The sequence below is a fragment of the Myotis davidii genome, unplaced genomic scaffold (genome assembly GCF_000327345.1).
Source record: "Myotis davidii unplaced genomic scaffold, ASM32734v1 scaffold73, whole genome shotgun sequence".
In the NCBI taxonomy this organism is placed as follows: Eukaryota; Metazoa; Chordata; class Mammalia; order Chiroptera; family Vespertilionidae; genus Myotis; species Myotis davidii.
In genome coordinates this window covers 2595784-2619443 of record NW_006286675.1, presented here as the reverse complement: position 1 = coordinate 2619443, position 23660 = coordinate 2595784, and the positions used below count along the sequence as shown (strand labels likewise).

Here is a 23660-nt window from a genome sequence, read left to right as displayed (position 1 = left end):
TATGCATGCATATAAGCATAACCAATGGACATAAGACACTGGGGGGTAGGGGAGGCCAGGGGATTGTCAAGGGCGGGGAAAAAAAAAGGACACATATGTAATACCCTTTGTAATTAAAAATTTAAAAAAATAAAAATAAATAAAAAAAAAAGACTGTCAGCTGATTTCTAACAAAATTTTGCAGGCCAGAAGGGACTGGCATGAAATATTCTAAGTGATGAAAAGCAACAACCTACAACCAAGATTATCATTTAGAATCAAAGGACAGATAAAGAGCTTTCCAGACAGGAAAAAACTAAAGGAGGTCATCACCACCAAAACAGTGTAAGAAATGCTAAAGGGCCTTCTTTAAGAAAAAAGAAAAAACAAGATAAACAATATGAAGAAAAATGGCAATAAATGCATATCAACAATTACTTTAAATGCAAATAGATTAAATACTCCAGTCAAAAGACATACAGTGGCTGAATGGATAACAAAACTAGACCCTTATATATGCCGTCTATTAGAGACTCACTTCAGATCAAAAGACATATACAGACTTAAAGGGATGGAAAAGATATTTTATAAAGATGGAAACAAGCAAAAGGCTAAGGTAGCAATACTTATACCAGATAAAATAGACTTTAATCAAAGGCTATAACAAGAGACAAAGAAGGACTCAGGAATTCCACTTCTGGGTATTTATCTGAAGAAACCCAAAATACTACATTGAAAAAATATACGCATGCGTATGTTCATTGAAGCATTATTTACAACAGCCAAGATATGGAAGCAACCTAAGTGTTCATCAATAGATAAATGAATAAAAGAAGTGGTGCATATGTACAATGAAATATGACTCAGTCAAAAAAGAATGAAATGGAGCCATCAGCAACAACATGTATGGACTTAGAGGGTATTGTGCTGAATGAAAGAAGTCAGACAAAGACAAATGCCATAGAATTTCACTTATATGTGGAATCTAAAAAACAAAATAAATGAAGCAGATGAAAAACAGACTCAAAGATACAGGAAACATTTTGATGGTTGCCAGATGGAGGGGGTACAGGAAGATGGGTGAAAAAGGTGAAGGGATTGAGAAGTACAAATTGGTAGTTATAAAACAGTCATGGGGATGTAAAGCACAGCATATGGAATATAGTCATTAATATTATAGTAACTATATATGGTGTCAGACTTAGTGGGGTTACCACTTAAATAAATGTATAATCACTGGGTTGTACACCTGAAAAATAAAAAAAACAAGATAGGGCAGTCAGTAATGCATTTAGGATCCTGCCCATCAAAAATACATAGAAATAGGCCAAGGTTTGGCAAAATTTTCATTTATTTCTAAAATTCACTTATGTAAAATTCCCTATTCTTCTCTGAAGCCATGTATATCAAGGACTGGCAAAAAACAACAACAAAAAAACCAACCAAAAAAACCCCAACAACCTGAGCTCAGAAGGAAAGTGATTTTTCCAAGTCACAAAGCTAGAAGTGAAACTCAGGTCTGACCAAAGCCAATGCTAGATCCATAATACACTGATTTTTCTTCCTGATAATGAATGGGTGGTAGGGACCTCAGGGATTGCTTCAGTGATGGACAAGTACCTTCCAACTGGACTAAAGCATAGAGCTTCTGATATATGGATAGAAAAGAGGTCAGTATGTGATCCTTGGATGTGAGAAAGGAAGCAGGGTGTCCCAGGAGTGAGTGGCCACCACTAGTGAAGTTGGATAGAAGACAAAGATAGCATATAGAAGGAGGCAAGAGGAAAGAACCAAAGACTGCCTTTTCCACTGTGCTTCTCCACATGAACCGTTATTTTTCTTTACTGTTTAAACCCATTTGAGATGGTTTTTCTGTTACACCTGAAAGCACCTGAGTTGATGGCTGATGATGAAGGCTTGGAAATACATAGCTAGGAAGGAAGGACCTAGGAATTGCCTAAGTCTCTGATGAGAAATTAGAATCCCCAAACCATCAAGTGACATGTCTGAAGTCCTGCAGGGAATGAATATTTTACTTGAGGGGGCTGGGTGTCACCTAATACACATACCAACCCCCCACCAAAGCCTAAGCCTCTAGATGATGATCTCACAGCCTCTACCCAAGTGAATGCCTCCAGGAATGGGGCCTTACGGGAAGAATCCTTCAATTCAACAAGGGCCTGAATTCAGAGAACTGGCTTTAGAGATGGCTAAATGGGATTTCTTACATTTGAAAAAAGGAACATCACTTTCTCCCAGGCGGGCCTTTAACCATGAGCACATATGTACATACATGTATGTGACCCAACCAGGGACCTCTGAATTTCTGCAGCAGTCCAAAAGAGAGGTCTTTTAGAACTCCAAGTTTTCTCTTCAGGGTCTCAAGCTGTTAATGCCTTTAGGCTTCTCACACTCACCCTGGGTCTGGAGCTGTGGCCCCATGCAAAAACGCATGAAACATGGGATAGGAGCCCTATGTATTACAGAAAGCAATCTGGTTTCTCTGCTTCATTAAACAGCCTGGGACAAAGCTCACTGCTTATAATAAGCAGTTAGTAGGTGGTGGAGGATAGGGGAAAAGCAGCTAGCTGGGAGGTAGAGTTGGTTCCTATGTTACTGCTTAGCTATTTAACCAGGCTGCTGGTGACTCTCAGCCCAGTTCATATGCTCTTCAGGCTTTGCTTGGCTTCATGCTGGGCACAGTGCTAGCACTCCTCCTCCTCAGGCATGGGCAGTGCTGTGCTAGCAACCCTGCACCCCTAACGATGTCTAACGCTGGAGCAGAGACCAAGGTGACACGGAGCTAGGCCACTTACTAACCGCGGCTTGGGGGGCATATGAGCTTGGAGCACTGGTACTGCCTCTTCCCAGCCTCCAGCCCCCAGCCCTGTAGCTAATGAGAGGTTTAACAATGGTCCAAAAATGGAGCTCAATCAGAAGCTGTTGCAATGGCAGCTAATAATGCAAAAAGGTCACGGATTCCTCATGAAGGGTATGGGTTACGGCTGGGTACGAAGAAGTACCCCCACAGAAGTTTCTTCCCAACCTAACACCTACTTCTTCACTTTGAACAAAGTGTTATCAATTCCTTTTATAGGGAAGTCCTGCATTAAAAGAGATATACTGTGGAATTTGGAGCACACAAAACCCAGAAAATTCACATTATGAGAGGAATTTTGGCTGCCACAGATAGCTTTACTAAAGGGTTTCTTTCCATACAGTTCCTCTACTGCATTAAAAAGCTGATTGGCTGTTGTTACCTAAGAGAGACAGGGCAGCTAATGACAGAATCCCTCAGGCACTTTAAGATAAAAGAGACTAAATTAATTTTAATGTTAATGGAAATACATAATTAGAATGCTCCAAATCTGAATAATCTAGTATTTCAAAACCTCTGGCAAATAGGCATCAAATCCAGAACCTTGTCGCCTGGCCAGTCCAGGCAGACTCCAAGTGGGCATTCCCAGAATAGCCCAGCAGAGTCACCAAACACCTCACAGCAGCCCACCTCACGCCTTTCTGTTCCACTTTGGTCCAGCTGTCCCAGCTTCAACCAGGCCCTCGCACACAGGGCTGAGAAGCCAGAGGACATTCCAACCCTTCTCAGCCTCTGAGGGAGGGGCCTTGGTTGTTATCCTGGACTGGCCATTTGAGTCTGAGTCACCCAATCAAGCAGGGAACCACCACTGAGACCCAGGGAAACAATCCCAAAATTTGAAAGTAGGCTCTATGGGCAGGAAGAAGGGAAAAATAAAAAGCTAAGTGTAGGAAGAGGTGATGGATTGCTGCCCCAGCAGGGGTGCCCCCAGCAGCTGGACAGTTAAGACCAGGGCAGAGCCCTAGCTGGTTTGACTCAGTGGATAGAGCGTGGGCCTGTGGACTGAAGGGTCCTGGGTTTGATTCCGAGCAAGGGCACATGCCTGGGTTGCTGGCTCGATCCCCAGTAGGGGGCGTGCAGGAGGCAGCCAATCAATGATTCTCTCTCTCCTTCTCCCTTCCTCTCTGAAATCAATAAAAATATATTCTTAAAAAAAAAGACCAGGGCAGGGCCTCAGAGGTCAAGAGCAATCTTTCTGTTCCCTTCCCAGCTGTCCAGCAATGCTGCTGGACAGAAAGAAGGTGGAGGTGATGAGCAAGAACTCCAGTCCCAAACAGGGAGGGTCACACAGAGCTGCAGCAGCTCTGGACCTGCCCCAGGAAGCCTGGGCATGCAGACAAAGGTGGGCAGTAGGTATACATGGAGAGTGTGAACAAGCACAGGTACGCCTGCTCAGCACCCTCCACAAACTCTCCCGTGCGGTCAGGGAGGTTGTGGTCTGTTTAATAGATTCAGCTACAGCACAGGCAGACATGTTAGTGCTCCCAGCTAAAGGGCTCACCTTCAGAGGTGAGTGCCTAAGACCCATCTGAACAGTGCCATCTGGAGCTCTACTACTTGTCTGCTCTGCCTGAGTGGAGAGGGGCTCTTCCCTATCACCTGCTTTTGCCCACAGAGAAAAACCAGGGGATGGTGATGAGGAGAGTTCCAGAAGTTTTGGGTTTTTCCTTGTAAATATGCTTGTGACTTCGGGGCTCATTTCCTCCTTGATATACAGGCCTAAACTAGGCAGATCAGGCTCCGATCCAGGGTGGACTTCAATGCTTACTCTCCTTTGTTATTTTTTATTTTCTAAAGTTTATTTAATGATTAATTTTTCTTTTTGTAAATATACATATTTTTTTATTTATTTCAGAGAGGAAGGGAGAGAAAGATAGAAACACCAATGATGAGAATCACTGATTGGCTGCCTCCTGCACATGCCCTACTGGGGATTAGGCCTGCAACCCGGGCATGTGTCCTGACCGGGAATCAAACCATGGCCTCCTGATTCATAGGTCAACACTCAACCACTGAGCCACACTGACAGGGCAATACTTAAGCTATTTCTGAAATGCCCATTTCTCCCTAGAATTTATTAAGGACCTCCTAAGTCCCACACTGCTTAGTTTTCTCCAGAAGGGTCAGACATTCTTTTTTTTTTTTAATTTTTTTTAATATATATTTTATTGAATTTTTACAGAGAGGAAGGGAGAGAGATAGAGAGTTAGAAACATCGATGAGAGAGAAACATCGATCAGCTGCCTCCTGCACATCTCCTACTGGGGATGTGCCTGCAACCCAGGTACATGCCCTTGACCGGAATCGAACCTGGGACCTTTCAGTCCGCAGGCCGACGCTCCATCCACTGAGCCAAACCGGTTTCGGCAGGGTCAGACATTCTTAAGGCTTTAGAAAACAAAGTAATTCACAGAATTCTTTCCCTGGGATATGGCATGGAAAAAGAGGTATGGAGTCAGCTCAGAAATGCTTTCCCCAAGTGTCAGACTATCCCTCAAACCTAAGCCCTGCCCATGCTCAGCTTTAATCTGATCTAGGAGACATCATTCCTGCAGCAAATCCAGCCACACCTGTCCATCACGGCTGAGCGGCTCCCATTCTAGGTATGCAGTCTCCTGAAGTTCGCCCCAGCCTCGCACGTCTAGCCTGCTCCCTATGATCTGTTCTCCTCTACCAATTCAGACAGAATGTGAGAGCCAGAGGAGACTCAGGATCTAGATCAGGGGTGGGCAAACTTTTTGACTCGAGGGCCACAATGGGTTCTTAAACTGGACCGGAGGGCCGGAACAAAAGCATGGATGGAGTGTTTGTGTGAACTAATATAAATTCAAAGTAAACATCATTACATAAAAGGGTACGGTCTTTTTTTTTTTTTTTTTAGTTTTATTCAGTTCAAATGGGCCGTATCCGGCCCGCGGGCCGTAGTTTGCCCACGGCTGCTCTAGATCCATCTCTTTCATGAGAATGTGAGGTCCATACGGAAGGGGGTGGGGTAGTGGGCTGAGACCTGCCAGAGGCAACAGGTGAAGGCAGCTCCGACTCTCTGCCCATCTCATCACAACCACAACGCCTTCTGAATTCCCGATCTGCCAGGGTTCTGGAAAGGAGTCTCAAGCCACTCTGCAAAACAGCTCTTGCTCTGTACCCAAACATTAACCCATCCTTCAGACAATGAGTGGGTCTCCAAGCTTGTCAATTCCCCCTAGCCTCCTAGGTATATCGCCCACCAGGCTGCATGCCAGGAACCCTGTCTTAAGACTGCATCCGAGGCACCACCTCAGGTGCTAGAACCCTACTCTCCAATCTTATTAACAGGGGAGGGCTGGCCACCTCCTCCATTAGAGGCTCTGGAGCTCCTCACCTGGTTTTGGGGACCTCCAAAGGACTGCTACCTATCCTGAAAAAGTTGTCAGAATGGTTCGAGGAGGAGGAGCTGGAAGACTTGGCTTCTATCAGCCCCTGATGGGAAGGCAGGCGGTCCTCCGAGGGCTGTGGCCGGTTCCAGAGCACACTCTGTGGAGAGGATGAGTGGCTCTTCCTCCTGCAGTGGAAAGAGTAGGGCTGTTGGCCAAGGGGCTGCCCTAGGCAAGCCCTTGGCCTACTTTCACCAAGTCTCAGAGCCCAGTCTTTACTTCCAGTGGGAAAATGCCACAGGGGAGTGGGCATACATCAGTACTACCTTAGGCTCGGCATGGGCAGCAAGAGCAGGGTCATCACAGAAGAACTGTGGCATTCAATTAATGCCAACTGGCCTTAGAGCACATGTTACAAAACAGATCCTTAACTAAGTTCAGTAAAGGCCCCTCCCTCCAAATGTTATACAAAATTTTGAGCCATTTGTCTAAGGAGAAAGTCATCAGATTCTCAAAGGAGTTGACTCAAACAACTCCCCAATTCCCAATCATCATTTTGTACTCACATGTTTTCTTTTTTCCAAACCCCCCCCCCCCCACCCGCCCACTTCCCAGGCAAATAATACAAGGGAGCTCCTCCAGGGAGTCCTTTAACATTCAGCTTTCCCTCACCCAGCCCCGTCGCTTCTCCCTTTATGCTCCTAGGCCACCACAGGCAGTGCCCCTCACCAACCAGATGGCTGGCCTCCAAGGCCCAGAAGAGACAGCAGGGCATGGAGCTGTGCTCTTAGTCCTACTGTCATGGGCCCCTTTGTTCCTGGGACTCCCTGGAGCTGGTGACCCTGGGCCACAGCTGTGAGCAAGCTTAGTTCCAGCCTGGCCCCTCACCAAGCTGCTTGAGTCTGTGCTCCTGCAGGGACCAGCTCTATGGCCTCATAGGTGAAGCTCCCAGCGGCTCCTGGGGAGCTCTCCATGACCAGAGAGAAGTCACTGCCAAGGCTGGTGGTGCTGCCACGGTCCTTTCGTCCTGAAAGACGCCAATGCCATCAGTTCACCACATTATCTTCTCCCACTACAGGTCCCCCCCCTCTTTCATACCATATAACTGGAGAAAGTCGTTTCTAGAACAAACAATTCCTGTGTGGTCTATACTGAGAAAAATGCACAGAGGAAGGGAAATCTGCTGGGGCCTGTGACTCACTCAGCATGCAGATATCTTCCAGGGTGAAGCCTGAATCCCGGGCTGGCAAACTTTTCCTCCTGTAAACAGTACGCAGAATGGTGAATTCTGGATTGGCCTGGGGTCTCCTATGTCCCCTCCCCCACACGCAGCCTACCTGGGAAAGGAACTCCAACCCCCCAAGGCAGCTCATGGAATCAGGTCTACTGTGTTGCAAAATACCAGATCCACTTCAGGCAAAGCCTACCTCCTCCCTGTCAGTTTGGCCCCTTGAGAATTCAAGTCTGGCCACACACACTGGGAGCTTGGATTTGGAAGGCAAGGGAACTCAGAAAAGCCACCAACTCTCACAGGGGTCCTAAAGCAATTGCCAGGCTGAGAGCAGACTCTGCGGGCAGTGATGGGCTGCACAGTGAGTGGGTTTCACAGTGAGTGGCGCAGACACGCCTTGCAGTAGCCCAGGGAAGGCAACAGTCCTCTCAGGCAGAACTGGCTGCTTTGGCTGGGTGCGGGCAGTGGAAGTCCTCCTGTCCTTGGGCTGGCTTTTCCTACAGCGAATCACCTTGTTCTCCGAGCTCTCAGAACCACTCGTCTGTCCGCAGGCCTTTCGGACAGTGTAAGTGCAGGCTGACCTCAGTTATACCTCAGAAGAGCCTCTCCGCCAGGGATCCCTCCCCTGGCCTCAGAGAGAAGGCTGGAAAGGCCAGCTACCAAGCATGCAGGGAAGCAGGGCAGGGGCCCTTCCCAGAGTACCCTGGTCCCAGTGTGAGAGAGCAGGCTTCTTACCTCTGTGTCTTCAGAGAAGAGAACTCCTCAGAGATGATATGCTTCAAAAAATTGAAGCAGAAGAAGAAAATCTGAAGAAACAAAAAGCAGTACCCATGAAAACACAGCCTTCTCCAGAGAAGAATCTAGGGGGCAGAATGCCCAGGAGTGGGCAGCCAGCCCCCCCTAGTCAGCCCCCTGCTGGATGGCAGCCCTGTTAGGGACTCTGCTGGATATTCTGGTCTGTAAATGGTACGGGTGGTAGTGAGGGCTTAGCAGGCTAGGCAAATGCACTTAGGCTGGGGTAAGGGAGGACAGGACTGCAAGAAGGTAAGCCATGGATTTTCATACTCTTCAAATTCAACATGCATGTTCTCAAGCTACTGAAAAGGACGAAGAGCACAGCAGCTTCCCCTCTCTGCCTCCCCCTAAGAACCCCAGGGAGAAAGGCTAACAGAGGACAGCTGGGACAGATTACTTTGAGTCAAGGAGATTAAATGAACACCAATTAAGGAACACAACAGAAGGGAGAGGAATCAGATTTGGTAGGGGGGACGCCCAGAAATAGTGATTCAGGAGAACCAGGGGTGCAAGACAGCCACTGTCTAGCCCAGAGCCTATACTGCTCAGGAGTTGTGAGGGGCAGGTCTACGTCTGAGGTGGGCAGACAGGAGAAGGCTGCTGACCTATCTCCACTGACCTCTCTTCCAGCCATCACCCTAGTCCAGTGATGGCGAACCTATGACACGCGTGTCAAGGGGACACGCGAACTCATTTTTTTTGGTTGATTTTTCTTTGTTAAATAGCATTTAAATATATAAAATAAATATCAAAAATATAAGTCTTTGTTTTACTATGGTTGCAAATATCAAAAAATTTCTATATGTGACACGGCACCAGAGTTAAGTTAGGGTTTTTCAAAATACTGACACGCCAAGCTCAAAAGGTTTGCCATCCCTGCAGTCAGATGGACCGCCATTAAATGCACACAAGGCAGTCTTTGCCGTTTTTAAACTCCCCAGTGATTCTGGAAAGTGTAGTCCATGTACCCCTCATGGTATCCCAGAGCCCCATATAATCTTCTCAAAGAAAAAAGAGGGAACATCAGGTCAGTATGAAAATGTTGTGTTACATAATATTAAATAGGTGTTTTCACCAAAGACTCTTAGTCTTTAATATGCTAATGTGCTGCAAATCTCAAAGACAGGGGAGATGAACAGAGTGCTATTTAATAGGCCTCTGTTTTTTGTTTTTATTTTTTAAAGCATCAGTGCCTTCCTTCATTTTTTTAAAAGATAATGTCAAGTCTAATCTGCCAAATACACAAGCTGGATTTGTGTTTGCCTGGGTGCTGCATAGTAAACAGAGGTGTCTTAAAATAATTGATGGGTAAGGTTAAGAATGGGCCTGGCCAGAAGGGTGGGAATGGGGCGGGGAAGGGCAGAGGGGAGGCCTCAGTTAGAGAAGACTGGCCAGGGATGAGTGTGACCCTCAGGGACTCAGAGGGGACGCCTCTGAGTTAACACGCAGTCAACACCAATGGGCTGGTTGTCACAAACTCGCCAGCTCCTGCCCCCAGCACAACAGCCCCCTACTGAGCAACCTATTGGAAAAATGGAAACTCTTCTTACCTCACCTCCCAGGCACCCTCAACAAGGGTTATGAATTATAAAAACTGCAGACATTCGAACGGTTACATATAAAATGCTGCCCTGCATCTTTCTGTCTCAAAGACAGCAGCTGCCCATTCCCTCATCTCACCCACCATCTCCCTCATCCTCCCACAAAAAGATGAAGAGGAGGCCCCAGGCTGTGGAGAGCCCCTCATCTTGAGGGGCTGCTGCAGCGAAAAGTATCAATGGCTTGAGTGTCCAGTGGAGGTAAGAGAAAAGCCCACACCCTGAAGACCAACACTCCTAGCTGAGGAGAACTTTTGTATATGCTGAAACATGGCACGATTTAAATCCAGACCCCACAGGCCTTAGCCCCATCTTCTGTGGAGTCTCTGAAGGCAGAATCTGGCCTGCTTTGGGGGTGCAGGAGATGGCATGGAGGGCAGAATGTCCTGGAGTGCCAGTGAGTCTAAAACAAGATTGCAGAGGGGTTTTACCTGCCGATTTCAATGCCAAAGTCAATGCCTCTAACAGAGTTCACAGAGGCCTCTCAGGAGCTGGCTTATGAGCTCTGCAGCCCTGGCAGATGCGATAAGTGCTTGGAGGAAGAGATTAGGAAGGGGCAAGCAGCAGCTATGAGAAAGGAACAAAAGAAGGAGGCACAAGATAAGATGCCTGGAAAAGAAGGCAGCCTCAGGAAAGTGAGAAAGATGCTTCAGAATTCTAAGGGGGGCAGGGGACAGAAGAAAAAGCTAACACTGCATGATGGCTCCCATGCTGGGCATATGCACTCATTCTCTTTGTGAGGGAGCATGACGATTACAAGAGACTCAAGGTTATTCACATCACCCAAGGTCACCCAGGAAATAAGTGGGACAACTCGGATTCAAACTCAGGTCTGACTCTAAATCTGTGTGAGGAAAACAAGGATACTCAAAAAGGCAAATACTGTGAAGAACAGCAAAACAGATGGGGTATGGTGAGGGCAGAGATGAGCAGGAAAAAGGGACGACCCCTCAGACAGGAAGCAGGCCCTGGAGCCCAGCTGGCCATGCCTGGTGTGGGGCTGGGCTGGTGGTGAGGAGTAGGGCACAGACGGCCCTGGGGCTTAAAAGTTACTAGTGACTGTGATGAGAGTGGGGGACAGGGAAGGGCATCTGGGTTTTAGCTGAAGGATGAGGGGCACAGAAAACGACTCGTAAATTGGTTACAGAGCTGAGTGCAGCAGAAGGAAGGGGAAAAGAGCTGCCACCCGGTCACAGCAGGTGTGGGCAAGGGTATCTCCCAGTGCAGAAGTTTAGAATGGGGCTACTGTGCCGATGCTTTCCTGTCATGCTGCTGAATCCCAGCACACAGTGGGAAAGCAATTGCCCCTAAAGTGTGGATACCAAACAGACCCCATCCTGTCCCTCTTATGGGTCAAAGAGCCCAAGCGCTCAGAGCCCTGGCATGTGCTCGCAGACTGTCAGCAGTACCCACCTCCTCTCCTTTGCTGAGCCGATCTACCAACATGTGCCTGCAACAAAAAGGCAAAGAGGTCAAAGACAGCATTGCTGAGGCAGGAGGGCATTGGGGGACCCAAGTCACAGGGACTGTGGCTTTGACACCAGCCTCAGGTGGGACTGACCTGCACCTTTCAGTCTTTCTCAAGAGGGTGGGAGTGTCCTCACTTCCAACACTATCCCAGAAGCCACCGCACCCATGGACACAAAGAAGCACAGTTCTCAAGGCACTGTCCCCACCCAAAACCTGACATTCCCCAAAGACTTACCCAAAGAGGAACCAGTCATAGGCCACCGTTAGGTAGAGGACCTCAGCAGGCTTCAGGGACGTGTGGATGAGCCCATCCTGGAGAGACCAGGGAGACGTGCCAAGATCAGAAAGATGCCTTCCCGTGACAAAGGCCCCTCCTTGTTCCAGGGGCTGAACCACAACTACAAACCCAGTGACAAGCTGCCAACAGCCCCAGAGAAAGGGTTAATCATGACGCCTTACTCCAAATCTTCTCTACTTCCTGAGACAGTCCTAACACTCCCAAAGGGTAGATCGTGGCAGGGGCCTCAAAACGCTCCCTGCCCAGCCCAGCCCATCCCATCCATACTCACAGCCCACAAGGAAAGGCGCAGAAGAGAGATGAAGAGGGGGGTCCGATCCCAGCCTGAGATACAGTGTACCAGCAGTCCGCTGTCATCTACTCAGGAACCAAAGAACAGGCCCAGAAAGGAAGCAAACATAGCTGATGAGAAGGAAACGCATCACACCCTTGGCCTGGTGTGAGAACCAGGCCACCCAGGGTCTCCCTCTTCCTCCCCAAGATTCTCCGATCTAGTCCCACAAAGGGATGGGTGGTGGGCACCCATCTGTCTGCGGCATCTCTCTCTTCTTTCTCCTGCTACAGGTTCTCAGGGTACTTTTAGGGGAGCAGTGATGCCTAGACAGTCGCTCTGCCCAGGTCATTTTGGTGGGGCTGACCTGCATGTCACCACCCAGCATTTCTCAGGGAGGGTCGTACAGATATTTTAAGGGAAAACAATTCACTGTCCCAAGAACTTTTAGGATCCGTGGCTAACACCCGCCAAATGCTAATGGCCCTTTCCTATTTCCTAAAACACCCAACTTTCCAAAACCACCCTGAGGGGCAGTACCGCCCCAGACAGAGAACCACTGCCTAGCTCCAGGGACAGGAATGACTCCTGCAAACCTGGCCACAGTAACTGGTTCAGAGATGGGCACTTGACCCAAACTGGGCCACTGACCATGCGGTCTGGGACAGAAGCAGTCTCTTTCTTCTGGGGAAGCTAAAATGGCAGGAAACAGGTCTGGAATGGTTGCCGGCCATGAAGCTAATTAGACAATGGGTATAAAAAATAAAGAGGTTCTTTGTGGTATTAGGCACCTGGCTCTGCTCTTGGGCCTGGCTGGTTATGTAAGCTGATATATTTCTACTTGTTCAAGTCAGTGCAAACCCACAGAATTACTATTATTTTTTAAATATATTTTTATTGAATTCAGAGAGGAAGGGAGAAGGAGAGAACGATAGAAACATCAATGATGTGAATCATGGATCAGCTGCCTCCTGCACACCCCACACTGGGGATCAAGCTTGCAACCCAGGCATGCGCCCTTGACCGGAATTAAACCCAGCCCCCCTTCAGTCCACAGGCCGATGCTCTATACCAGGGGTCCTCAAACTTTTTAAATGGGGCCAGTTCACTGTCCCTCAGACCGTTGGAGGGCCGGACTATAGTTTAAAAAAAAACGATGAACAAATTCCTATGCACACTGCACATATCTTATTTTGAAGTAAAAAAACAAAACGGGAACAAATACAATATTTGTATTTGCATGTGGCCCGCGGGCCGGAGTTTGAGGACCCCTGCTCTATACACTGAGCCAAACCAGCTAGGGCCAGAATTCTTTTTTTTTTTTCCCTCTGCAAACATGGTCTGAGCCAATTATATTTTCTTTTCCATTTTTTTTTATTGCTTAAAGTATTACAAAGGGTATTACATATGTGTCCTTTTTTAGAATTCTTGATTGATATTGTGAAGAGTCAGCTGCTCCAGAGACATCTAATCAAAACAGCCAACTAGGGTAGATTGACTGGTCCTCTAAGGGCTTTTGCATGTGCCCAATAAGCCAGGACTGATTTTCTCTTGTCTTTCTGAATTAAAAGAGGCCATTCTGGCCCCCAACCAAACACTGATGCTCAAACGTCAGCTGGCGCAGTGCAGAAATCCTGTGTGTGGTTCATAATTTTGTTTTCTAGGGTTTTAAGGACATGGAATAAAGGTGCCATGGACAAGGGAATCCCCAAGTCCTTCTACCATAGAGCAAAATATACTTGTGTGGCCCCAGCAAACACACATTCTCAATGTCATGACCTGGGAACAGCCAGGGGATCCAATGGCGGAGGGCTCAGATAGGCAGACTCACCGTCGCTGTTAATTATGGAAAGCAGCAGTTTCAGGTAGTTTTGTGTTTGTTGCACCAGGTCCCAGCTCTGTAGGGGAAGAAAGATAAAAGGGGCCTAAGAATAGATATTTAACACAGACTGAGAATTTGAAGTTTTCCAAAAAAAAATAAAATGCTAAGAGTTACTCTGGGGCAATAAATACTCATGGTCCCAAATCCCGATAACCAGACTTCATTCCCCATTCTGAGAACTCCTTCCACCTTTCCCTGCACCCTCACCCCACGGGTCCCCCTTACTCATGACGGTGAGAAAGGGGAAGCCATGCAGAGGCCTGGGCAGCCCACAGCCCCACACGCACAGCAGCAGTCATCCAGTGGCCTCCTCTAAGCCCTGGGCTCCCACATGGCTCTCCAGGGAACTAACAGAAGGAAACAAAGAGCCTTGAGCTGGTGGCCACTGTTGCTAAACAGAAAGAATCATTCCTTCATTTGCTAACACATCACAGAAACCAAGGAAAATATCAAGCTTCTCATCAACCATGTTTCATTTGCTTTTACTGCTATTCACTGCATACCCTGTCTTTTGATGAATAATAAATGCAGTCTGTTAGGCAGACAGAATCTTTTAAAAACAGGAAGCCCATGAGGTGGGAGATGAAAAACAGGCAAAAGCTATAGAGACTGGGACCTCTGTTCTAGCCCAAGAGGTCTAGACCAGATGCTCTTAGAAACAGTCCACACGGATCTGGAACTCCATGGAGGGGCTTGACCCAGTTTTGCAGTCTCTTCCTCCAGGTGGGGAAGCCTCTCAACACAACCATTTATCCATGTTCCAGGGCTGTGCGGAGGGCGAATATGCCAGTGAGAGCATGCTTCCCGGGGGGAGGGTGAACACGGCACCTGTAATTGGAATGGTTTTCCCAGGAATTTAAAACAGGCTCATTTACGTGACCCTCCCAGGGCCCCTGGCGAGTTCTGACCCACTTTCGCAGCTCCAGAGACAGTGCTGCACTAATAAAGCCATTACCCGCAGGAGCACAGGGTCTCCACTCATCTGGCTCAAGCGTGTCAGACACACCACTGCCAACAGATTTCCTCAGAGCTGTAATTCTCCAAGTGTGAGGAAGAGCAGGAGCAGGAGGCAGGTGCTATGTAGCACAAAGCCCAGGGAAGTCAGGTGGGCTGGGGGTGCAGCAGCCAGGAGTGGGCACGACCGAACAAGGACCAGAACCAGGTGGTTATTCAAAGGGGACACTGACAACCAGGGAGAGGCAGCAAATTCACAATGAGCTCAGTGCTGGGAGAGGAACCATAGGCTGGGGCGATGGGTTGGTAGAGGCTCAAGGTCACAGAGCTAAGCTGAGCTGGGGCATGAACCCAGCCCTGCCAGACTTCGAAGTTCACATTCTTAGTCGCATGCTACACTGCAGGGACTTTCCTACAATACCAAAGATACAAACGTTTGAGGAGATTGCAGGATGTGAGGAAGACCTGGGAAATGCACTCAAATCTAGGCCAACCTGACTCTCTTATCCGACGTGATCCATGAAGTCTCTGAGTGTGGAGGTGAGCGCCAGGCGTCTTATGTTTTTATGTCTGCAGTCCTCTTCCCCCTGACTGGAAAGCTCATCATCTCTATAGGCTTCTTCTGTGGCCACTGGTCAATGCCTCTATTATGCAGGTGATGGTTATTTTGTTGCCTCTTCTCCTACATTGCGCCCAGCAAGGTCAGAGACCATTTTGGCATCTCTGCATCTCCAAGGCTTAGTGCTTTAGGGACTATTCACGGTCAGGGGCTAGCTTGAGAAGCAGACACTGAAAGAGGTCTTAGGGCACAGGAAGAAAAAGCAGACCTCTGTGGATTCAATCTGGTCGCGTGGAGAGCGGCAAGACCACGCGTGTCTTGTCACAAGTGCTCTCCCACTTGTGGACACCACTAAGGGCTGGCCCTGGGACACCATGGTGAACAATGACCTCAGCCCTCACGGGGCTGCAGGAGAGGGAAGGCAAGTGAACTGCTGCAGGTGGACTGACAAAAAGAAGACCTCTAGGATGCTGCGGGACCATGTAGCTGGTGGGGTGAGCCTGGCCTGATCCATGGGGAGCATTAGGGAGCACTTTTTGGAGGTGGTGACATGAATATAAGAGGAGAGGGAAAGCGGATGAGTGTTTCTGGCAGAGAGGACAGCATGTGCAAACCTGGAAAGACTTCCCTCAGGGCTAAAAGAAGCCAGTGTGGCTGGAGGAGAGGATGGCCATCCACAAGAACAAGGCTGGGACATGGCAGCTGGTGGGCCACATAAGGGTCCTGGACTAAAGTCAGTGGTGGGCGTCTGGCTTGCGTGGCTCAGTGGTTGAGCACATGCCCGGGTTGTGGGCTGGATCCCCATTGTGGGGTGTGCAAGAAGCAGCCAATCAATGATTCTCTCTCATCATTGATGTTTCTCTCTCTCTCTACCTCTCCCTTCCTCTCTGAAATCAATCAATAAATAAAGTCATTGGTGGGTTTTAGGGAAGGGGATGACTATGAAGACCTTGCTCCGTGATTTGAGTATTGCTATCTGCGAGGTCCTATTCAAGTGCTTTACATTCACTGTTTCCAGTTAACCCTCAATGCGCCCCACAATCAGACATGAGATTCTCTGAGATTACAGTGGCCTGGACTAGGCTAAGAGAGGGAGGCAAGAAGAACTGGAGAGTTTCACCAGGGACAGAGATTTAAGAATTGATGGGGTATGGCAATGGGCGTGGGGGGAGAAAAGCACCCAATTTTCGAGTTTGAGCATCTAGGTAAGTGGTGGAAGGTCTAGCAGCACTGCAGGCTGTGGCCATTTGTCCAGCGTGAGTTTGAGATGGCTGCCCAGAGGGAAACCTGCAAAAGGTGATGCAGATCACCAAGAGGCCTGGCCTGGGTAACCGGGCAGTGGGCTGAGTGAGTGATGAATGAGATGAGGAGTAATGGGGAGTCGTGGACCCCCATGTGAAGGGGCTGAAAGGCCAGAAACCACACCTGGCTAAAGAGGAGGATGGTAAGCAGCCCATGAGACCAACCAGTTGAGCAACTAGGGAGGCTGGAATCCTGAGAGGAAGCCCTGCCCTTCTACTTTTGTGCCTGGAACGTTACTAGTGTTCACTCCCTTGAGCTAGCAAGCTAGTAAGTAGCCTAGTTCTTAATTATTATCACAAAAATCAGTCTGGCATTTCAGTTAAGAGGACACTCTCTCACAGTGATCATATTTGAACCTCGCCACAATGGTGAAATAGGAGTTAACTCCACTGTCAGAGAGAACTGAGGACACTTGCTCAAGGCCACAGAGCTGTGCGAGAAAGGCTGAGCAAGCGGGGCCTAGATCCAGGGCTTCTATCTACTCAGCAGAACTCCTCCTCACACACACACGACTCCTTTCTAGAGAAACAAACGTCCTTGGCAGTGTCAACATATCGAAACCTACAGTTGCACCTTACTTGATGAGAAAGCAGTTTATCAGATCTAGTTTGTACCCACATAAGGAGAAAGATGTGCCAGAAGGGAGAATAAGTGTGGCTTGGGACCTCTGCATATAATAAATTAAGTGCAGGAGGCAGCTGGTCGATGTTTCTCTCTCATCGATGTTTCCAACTCTCTATCCCTCTCCCTTCCTCTCTGTGGAAAATCAATAAAATATATTTAAAAAAAAAAAAAATTAAGAAGGAAGCCTGCAGGTTCCTTTGGCCACTCACTCTGCCCAGGTAGTCTGGGACTTGAGACCAGGCAGCAGGGCCCCCCAACCTGTTCCTTCTCCAGGCTTCTGGGGCACAACAAACACTGGCCTGCTGTCGTTCCTAACACGGCCATGTAGAAACACCTGCATAGAGAAGGCCTGACACCTCTCTCATTCACTCAAATCATGGAACATCTGCTTTGTGATTAGGGGCTGGATGTGTAAGATAAAAGCACAACCTCTACCTAGACATACCACCTGCTACCAGGAAAACAGTGCAAGATCATATGGGAGCACACAGCTGCCTAAGAGGTGCGCTGGGCCTGAGAGACCTCAGGCTGGACGGGAAATGTCAGACCTGGGGGTGGAGTGAGAGAGGAGGGAGACAGGAGCTTTCTGAGGTGTTCACTGACTGGGCCTTTCCAGGTCTAGGTTCTGGGCAGGGGATGCACAGGCGGTGGCTCCCCATCCTCTTGGAGCTCAGTCTACTGGAGACAGGGAAGCAGATCTCTAAACCAGTGACCACAGTTCAGTGGAAAATTCCATGATAACTATGCCTAGGAGTCAATGGGAATGTGGATACAAGTATGTGACCCTCCAGGTGTGGGGGAGAGGACATCAGGGAAGTCCTCCTGGAATGGACACTGAGCCAAATCCTGAAGGCAGTGTGTCAGCAGGCCGAGGGACCAGACAGGGAAAACGAGGCTACTTGTCCTGGCTGAAGCAAGTAGCAAGGAACTGCTGACGCCTTTGGACTTGTACAGACAAAACACAGCAGACAGATGGATCCAGCCAGTAAGACTGGGGCCTCTTCCATGGTAGCCGGTTACGGAGAGGAGCACAATGGAAATAATTTTGAAGTTTTTACAATCAAATGAGGTCAGACAGCTCTGCACTTCCTCTGGCAGAACACACATTTAAAAGGAAAAATGAAAAAAATTACTGAAGTCCAGAGCTGGAAAGCAGACACAACGAGGTCCTCTGGAACAGAACCCCCTGGTGGACACAAATGTTTGAGTCACGTTCAGAAAGCTTAGATTTTCTGGGCCAAGAGCAAATCAGGAGAGAGAGTAAGGAGATGAGCAGTTCCTCCTTTCCTAGGCAGTGCAAGTTAGAGGGCACCAGCCAGCCTTCAGGTATCTGCATGAGGGACTGGCTCCAAGCGTCCCCTTGGCCCCTTCCCTTGTTCTGCCCTGCTCGAGTCAGGCCCTCACCTGATACTGGCTCCAGTCAATGTTCAGAGAGCAAGTCAGGAATTCGGGGATGCTCAATGGGGCATCGACGTAGTCCTGGGGACAGAAAAAGATACGTGAGGTTTGGACTGGCCATCAGGAGAAGCCCTGGTGACAGGGCAAGTTGTGGCCCTGAAGCTGTGGCTACCACAGACAGCCAGGATGTCCCTCCATAGTGCTTGCCGCTCTGAGCCAGATGCCTGTGCTACCCTGTAAGTAAGAGCTTAAAGTGAAAGGGACCGGATATTGCAGCTGAGTGGAGCTTTTTGGTTGGCAGCTCGACTGTTCACCGCTGAGACAGATTGACCTGTGTTCAGCCTCCAGCAGGCTCCTGTGGCCTGCTCCCACCGACTGGGGAAGGAACAGACGCTGGTCCCACTCTTGACACAGATGGCGGAGCAAAGAGGAAGGACTTTTCCTATTTTGTCCCTGAAAACACCTTTACAGAAAGGGAGAAATTAAAGGGGAAAAGGAAAGTATATATGATGTGAATGTAAACATGTACATACAGAAAGGAGAGTAAAAAGTGAGACTCATTTAGGGAAGAGAAGAAAATTACTTGTTTTCTCCAAAAAGATAGTTAGCTGTTCTCCATAGTTTCCCTGTACAAAGAAACATAAGACCCAAGTTGAAGGTGAATGGTGGAGCTCTCACGCTAGGGTCTGGAGGAGGCAGCACAGCCCAGCCCCGGTTGGGGTGATGGCAGCAGTCCAGGAGCCATGGGGTGAGAGGTGCTCTTTGCCCTGGAGGCGATGTTTGGGGTGGTCACTCTTCCCGCCTGTCCTTGTCCTCAGGGCTCCAGGATTCTGAAGATGGTCTCCCTGTCTAGCCATGTGAGGACACCACACATCCTTTGCTGCCCAGCCAGATTCCCCATGGAAATGCATTCAAGGGAAATTAAAGCGGAGGATACAAAAGACATTCCATTTGAGTTTCTGTTACCAGACGGTGGCTCCAACAGGTGTTGCCTTAGCCTTGCCCTGTGGGGTCCCTGCCGAGTGCTGTCTCCAACATGGGCTGGCTGACCTGTAGCAAAGGGGCCACTGGGTGGTCTGACGGATGCTAGCGCACAGAATCTGTGTCCCTGGGAAACTGTTCGTCTTTGTGGTTAACACCCTGAAAAATGGATTTAGCTCAGTTGGACCCGAATCCCAGAATTATCGCTGCAATGAAGAAAGCCCAACTGAAATCCACGAAGGAGGTTTTGCACTTTTCTGGACCAGACCTGCGGTGGCTGACCGGCCTCTCGGCCCTGACGTGCAGCACCTGCTGAGGACCGTCGCTCGCACCTGCGGAGGCAGCCTCTGCACAGCATGGGACCTGCACCGGCAGAAGGGGCGTTGCCCTGAGCAGCACCAGCACCTGAGCCTGGGCTTCCCGGTGCTGGACAGGCTGCTCTGCGGAGGTCTGCCCCTGGGCGGCATCACTGAGCTGGCTGGCAGCAGCTCGGCAGGGAAGACCCAGCTGGTGCTGCAGCTCTGCCTGGCCGTGCAGCTCCAGTGGCAGCTGGGAGGCCTGATGGCCAGGGCTGTGTATGTGTGCACAGAGGAGGCATTCCCTGACAGGCGCCTGCAGCAGCTCATCGCGCAGCAGCAGCGTCTGCAGACAGATGCTCCGGGCAACGTGGTGGAGAAGATAAACTTTGGTGACCACATCTTCATGGAGCACATGCCTGACGTGGGCGCGCTGCTGGAGTGCATGTGGAGGAAGGTGCCCTGCTGCTGTCGCAGGGAAGAGCGCGCCTGGTGGTCATCGACTCAGTGCGGCCCCGTTCCACTGCAAGATCGAGGGGCCCAGGCTCTGCAGGCGCTGGGGGCCACGCTGCACAGGCTGAGCTGCACCTTCCAGAGCTCCATGCTCTGTCAACCAGGTGACGGAGGCCGTGGAGGTATGTGGAATGCCTGGGGCCCTGGCCCTCGCATCACCTGGTCCGACCAGCTGCTCATGAGGCTGGTGGCCGACCGGCAGCACCCTGAGGGGCCGCACCCTAAGGGTGGTCTTCACCCCTCACCTGCCCCCCTCCTCCTGTTCCTACACAGTCAGCACAGAGGGCGTGCGAGGAGAACAGCCGGGACCCAGTCCTGCTGACCGGGAAAGCCGCCTCCTCGGCCTCCCAGGTCCTGAGGTCAGCTTGGACCCCTTGGGGCCAGCGCCTTCCTTGCCCCAGTGGCCAGGAGCACGGCCGACTGCATAGGTCAAGAAGGAGGCCCTGCATGAGAAGCAGCTCTTGCCCGCCCCATTCCGAAGCGGGGGTTTAGGAAGGGTCTTTTACTTTTGTGTTGTCTCTGCCACCAGCCCCTGCTGGGTCGACTGCCAGGCGTCTTGCGAGAGGTCGGCCCATCTGCCAGGAAAACTGTCCTGGGCACAGGAGACTCCCTTAGAGGCAGGCCCTGCCCGTCCTGGGTACTGGCGGGACCCGGCAGGATGCCTGGCAGGGCCACACAGGCCCAGCTCCTCGCCGTGGCCAGGGCCTTGCTTCCCGTGAAAGCAGGGCCCATGTCAGCACAGGTCCTGCCCCTCTGGGTGCAAACCAGGCAGCTCTGATCAGCTGGTAGTGGGACGCAGGGCCCAGGGGCCTCCGGGGGCTGTGGCTGCCCAGCCCAAGGGCATGGCCTCCATCTGGGCAGAGCCGAGTCTGTCTCACCCCATCTGCTCCCTGCCAAGGCACCTCATGTGCTGCCTGGCGTGTGAGTGGGCACAGCTATGGCCTGGGACCTGTCCCTGTGACTCGCTCTTGGCCAGCCAGGTTCTGAGTGAGTGACCCTCGCTCCTGTACCCCAGTCCCAGCCCCGGAGGCGGCGCCTGTACCTCCAGAGAAGGGGGGCCACCGAACAGCCAGGGACCTGCCACCCCTCGCCCTCAGCACCCCAACCCCAGCCAATTCTGGGGGGGCAAGGGGGCGGCCACCCCTGGGACAGGACCACGCTGTTTGGACACCTTTCTGTGGCAGGATGACCCATTTTAAATGTCATCACATTCCCTACATGCCCTGTGTCCTGTGAGGTGGGGGGCAGGTGTGGAAGAGAAGGCGCCCGCAGGGGAACCTTTCCACAGAGGTGCAGGGCTTCACAGCGGGAAGCGAGGCTTTATTTTTGTAATGAAATAACAAACAACTGCAAATGCAGGGAGGGGGGAAGACCCAAGTTGACAAATATTATTGTTCATACCTGCTTCCAGTTAAAAATGAGCCCTTCAGCCATGTAATCCCGATCCTTATATTCCTTGAAAAATTCACAGCCTGGAAAAGAAGGGCAGAGTTACGACACCACTCTTTCTAGCCCAGTCTCCTGAGATGCCCCGAGTGCTGCAGGAATGAGGGGGCCACCAGCTTCTCCACATGGTAGGCCCCAGGTGAAGCCACAGTTGACCTGGGGGTGGGGGTGGGGGGGGGGACTGGAATGGGCAGGCGAGAGACAGGGAGCAAGCCTCCGAGCTAGTCTGGTTTCCAGTTACATGCCTTCCCAAGGATGTATGACCTGCCTGCATACCTCTCCGTATCTCTCTCCATTTGTACTCACTGATGGAGTTATTGGTTACAACTTTCTCGTTTCAGGTCCCTTGTCCTACATGCCCCTGAAGTGTCAACAGCCAGCAAACAAAAGCATGGTTTACAATTTGAGTCCTGTCAGCACCATCTCAGCAATTTATGTAGTTACAGATCACTCTCCCTCCGCTCTGACACCAACCTTACAGGCTTTCAGTGAGGGCCAAACACTAACGTACCAGAAAGGGCACAGACAGTGCCTGAAATGTGACAGGTGGTCGAGAGAAAAGTCCGGCTCCAACAAACCTGGCCAAGATGTGCTTTCTGTATCATTTGCTAGAAAAATGATAAGAAACTCCACTAGGGCAAATCCTCAGGAATATAGAGAGGAAACGTTGAGAGAAAAGGCTTAGGCAACATTCCCAGCTTTAAATCTCAGCTTTTGGCTTAGCTCTGGGACGGCGAACAAGTTGTTTAAATTCTCTAAGCCTTGATTTTCTCATTTGTAACATGGTTAAGGATAAAGCGAAATAACACATATAAAACACCTAGCACAGCTCTGGTACAAGTGGCATTCAAATGGCAGCACATTAACATCATGCCGCTGCTGCAACAAGAGCCCAAAGTGCCAGCCCCAGCTTACAGTCAGCTGCCTGACTCAGGAAGGATGCGGCTTGCTCTCACCCCTTAACACAGGGACATGCTTGGGCTGCTGTGGCTTCGAGCCACAAGAATGGAGAAGGCATCTTGAGAGTGGCTTCCTGAAGTTACTCTCAGTTCCTCAAGCAGGGCCAACACAAACGTTGGAGGGCACATGGCTTTGGGCACAGGTCTGTTTGGTGAGGTCCCCAAAGGCAAAATAGTTGTTCAAATTCTGTGGAAGTGGCTACAAGCCAAAAAATATTAACATGGAACTCTCCAGCTACTCTTGGGCCAAATTCCTGTCAGAGGTCACCCAGGGAAGAAAGAAAAGGCTCCTTTGGAGATGAAGGTCACATGGTTATAGACTTGGCTCTCATCCCATACACACTTTGCACTCTAATCCCCCAAACCTCACTGACTCAGAAGTCAGGAAACAATCCCCAGCTCTAATACTCCAGCCTCTTCCTGGGTACCTCACTGGGAGAAAGAAGAAATGCAAAGATCAGACGGGGGCCCTGAGCTTATGAGCCCAGGTTTAGAAAACCTAATTCTCTCTCAGTGAAGTGTTTTTTCCCTAAACCCGAGCTGCTCAGATCAACACGGCAGGCTCTAGAAGGAGCTCTGACTGGCCTATGATGCAGAAGCAATTTTTTGTGAGAAAAAATAGAATTAAGATAGACTCAGTACCCAGGGCAATTTCTAACATCCATCACGGAACAGGCTCTGAACACACTGAGAGGCAAGAGGAATGGGACCAAAAGCGGGGTGAGAACAGCTGCACTCAAGCAGGAGACAAATTAAACTCGTGCTGGGAGTTTTCGTCCCATCTATTTCGGTCCCTGAAGGAAGTGCTCCCAGAACACTTCCCATTTTCAAGGGCCAGTCTAAGCTCAAGTTGCTTGTACAGAACTAGAATTG

General features: G+C 49.9%; 1 protein-coding gene and 1 pseudogene across 1 annotated transcript in view; one reads left to right on the top strand and one right to left on the bottom strand.

Moving 5' to 3' along the window:
• The window catches only part of MTMR14 (myotubularin related protein 14), a 62331-nt gene that overhangs the window by 11030 nt on the left and 27641 nt on the right, over positions 1-23660 (bottom strand). The window contains exons 10-19 of the mRNA XM_006758355.2: positions 21784-21854; positions 18599-18673; positions 13705-13771; positions 11874-11959; positions 11540-11616; positions 11248-11284; positions 8177-8247; positions 7412-7470; positions 7099-7237; positions 6219-6398 (exon numbers count right to left, since the gene is read on the bottom strand). Of these exons, the coding sequence (XP_006758418.1) occupies positions 6219-6398; positions 7099-7237; positions 7412-7470; positions 8177-8247; positions 11248-11284; positions 11540-11616; positions 11874-11959; positions 13705-13771; positions 18599-18673; positions 21784-21854 (862 nt within the window). The remainder of the gene's footprint in view (positions 1-6218; positions 6399-7098; positions 7238-7411; positions 7471-8176; positions 8248-11247; positions 11285-11539; positions 11617-11873; positions 11960-13704; positions 13772-18598; positions 18674-21783; positions 21855-23660) is intronic.
• LOC107182216 lies at positions 19723-21686 on the top strand (annotated as a pseudogene).